The 2,053-nt window shown below is 40.9% G+C and overlaps 1 protein-coding gene across 1 annotated transcript in view; it reads left to right on the top strand.

Moving 5' to 3' along the window:
• The window catches only part of LOC106870605 (centrosomal protein of 104 kDa), a 293,281-nt gene that overhangs the window by 280,494 nt on the left and 10,734 nt on the right, over positions 1-2,053 (top strand). The window contains exon 24 of the mRNA XM_052973736.1: positions 716-824. Coding sequence (XP_052829696.1) covers positions 716-824 — 109 coding nt within the window. The remainder of the gene's footprint in view (positions 1-715; positions 825-2,053) is intronic.

Below are 2,053 nucleotides of genomic sequence, written 5' to 3'. Positions count from 1 at the left end.
GTGACAGTCTAAATTTCCTGCTGCTAGGCTCCAGCAGGCAGCCCCAACAAGTTGTCATGTGACAGTCTAAATTTCCTGCTGCTAGGCTCCAGCAGGCAGCCCCAGCAAGTTGTCATGTGACACTGTCTAAACTTTAACTGACAATGGAGGGCGCATAGTCTTCGCTCACGCATTCTCTAATAGACATTAAATAATGATAATTATTAGGAATTGTATAAAATAAAATGTTAAAATATTTTGTGATTTGTAGAAGTGCAACAAATTTCATCATCATCATCATCATCGTTTAACGTCCGCTTTCCATGCTAGCATGGGTTGGACGATTTCACTGAGGACTGGTGAAACCAGATGGCTACACCAGGTTCCAATCTGATTTGGCAGAGTTTCTACAGCTGGATGCCCTTCCTAACGCCAACCACTCCGAGAGTGTAGTAGGTGCTTTTATGTGTCACCCATACGAAGGCCAGTCAGGTGATACTGGCAACAGCCACACTCAAAATGGTGTATTTTACGTGCCACCTGCACAGGAGTCAGTCCAGGGAACAACAAAATCTTATATGGAGCCTTAAGGATCATATGGACCCTTAAGGATCATATGGATCCCTGTTGAGAGCCACCATTCTAGAGTCTAGAACTTTACTGTTTTTCTCACTGCTATCATTCCTTTCAGTTTGAATACTAATAATTTTCTTGTTTTCTTTTCTTCTTTTAACAGCACCTGTATTTTCTGTGGTGAGAAAGACAAATCATTTGATGAAAAGGGACTTGATCTTCATTATTGGAAACATTGCCCCATGTTGAAACGCTGTGGTAATTGTAAACAGGTTTGTGAGCAGTATTTTTGTAACACACACATTTGGGGGGGGGGGCTTATTATCATGTTATTGTTGTTATTCTTTAGTTGCCCCCACCCCATCCCACCAAAGACAGAGCTATGACAAACGTACTATAGCCATGAAAATAAATATTTCATCTGTTTCTCAGAATATACATGGGATGTCCATGTAATGTGTATTTATAAAAACAGTTGCATTAAGAGGTGCCAGTCTGTAATTGTAGCAGGGACATGTGGAAGGGGTAGACCAAGGAAGACGTGGGACAAAGTGGTATGAAAGGATCTACTGATGCTGGGACTCACAGAGGGGATGACAGGGGATTGAGACCCCTCGCAGTTTGTTGTGCTTGAGAAAACACACCAAGCTAAGTAAAAGCATGGTTGCCCTTGCATACAAGCTCATTCCCTGTAACCCTCTCCAGCTGAGCATCCCTAATCTTGCAGGCTTGGAGGTGCTGGTGCCATGTAAAAAGCATCTGTGACGGTGCAGCATAGAAAACACTTAGTACACTCTTTAAAATGGTTGGCATTAGGAAGGGCATCCAGCTGTTGAAACCCTGCCAAAACAGACATGGAGCCTGAACAGCCCTTCAGCTGGTCAGCTCCTGCAGACTATCCAACCCATGCCAGCATAGAAAAAAGGACATTAGATGATGATGATAATGATGGTGATGATGATGAAGACGCATAGCTTAGTGGTTAGAGTGCTTAGGATTGATAGTGTTAGGATTGTAAGGTCACGTGTTCGATTCCTGGCAGCATGCTGCGTCCTTGGGCAAGAAACTTTATTTCATGTATCTCGAGTTCACTCAGCTGGCAAAAATGAGTTGTACCTGTATTCCAAATACATTTTTTATAACATTAGACAGATCCTCAGTTAAAATAATGGGATGAGATTTGGCCACCACATTGAACAAATCAGTCAACTTTCAGGAAGCTTCCGTCCTAATTTCAACAATTCTCTTTTTTTTTCTTTTTTTCCTCTTTTCTGTACCCAATATTATTGATATCTATCATTCAGCTCTTCAAAATTGATTCATATTCTGCTGAATATTGGTTAGTAATTAGAAACAAATGTATAAAATCTTGGAACATTCAGACACACACAGACACATGCACAAACACATACATACACACATTCTATGTACACATATATATATATATATATATCATCATCATCATCATCATCGTTTAACGTCCGCTTTCCATGCTAGCATG

Source organism: Octopus bimaculoides, chromosome 16 (genome assembly GCF_001194135.2).
Source record: "Octopus bimaculoides isolate UCB-OBI-ISO-001 chromosome 16, ASM119413v2, whole genome shotgun sequence".
NCBI lineage: Eukaryota > Metazoa > Mollusca > Cephalopoda > Octopoda > Octopodidae > Octopus > Octopus bimaculoides.
Note: the sequence above shows the minus strand (reverse complement) of the source record. Positions and strands in the feature narration are given on the sequence as shown.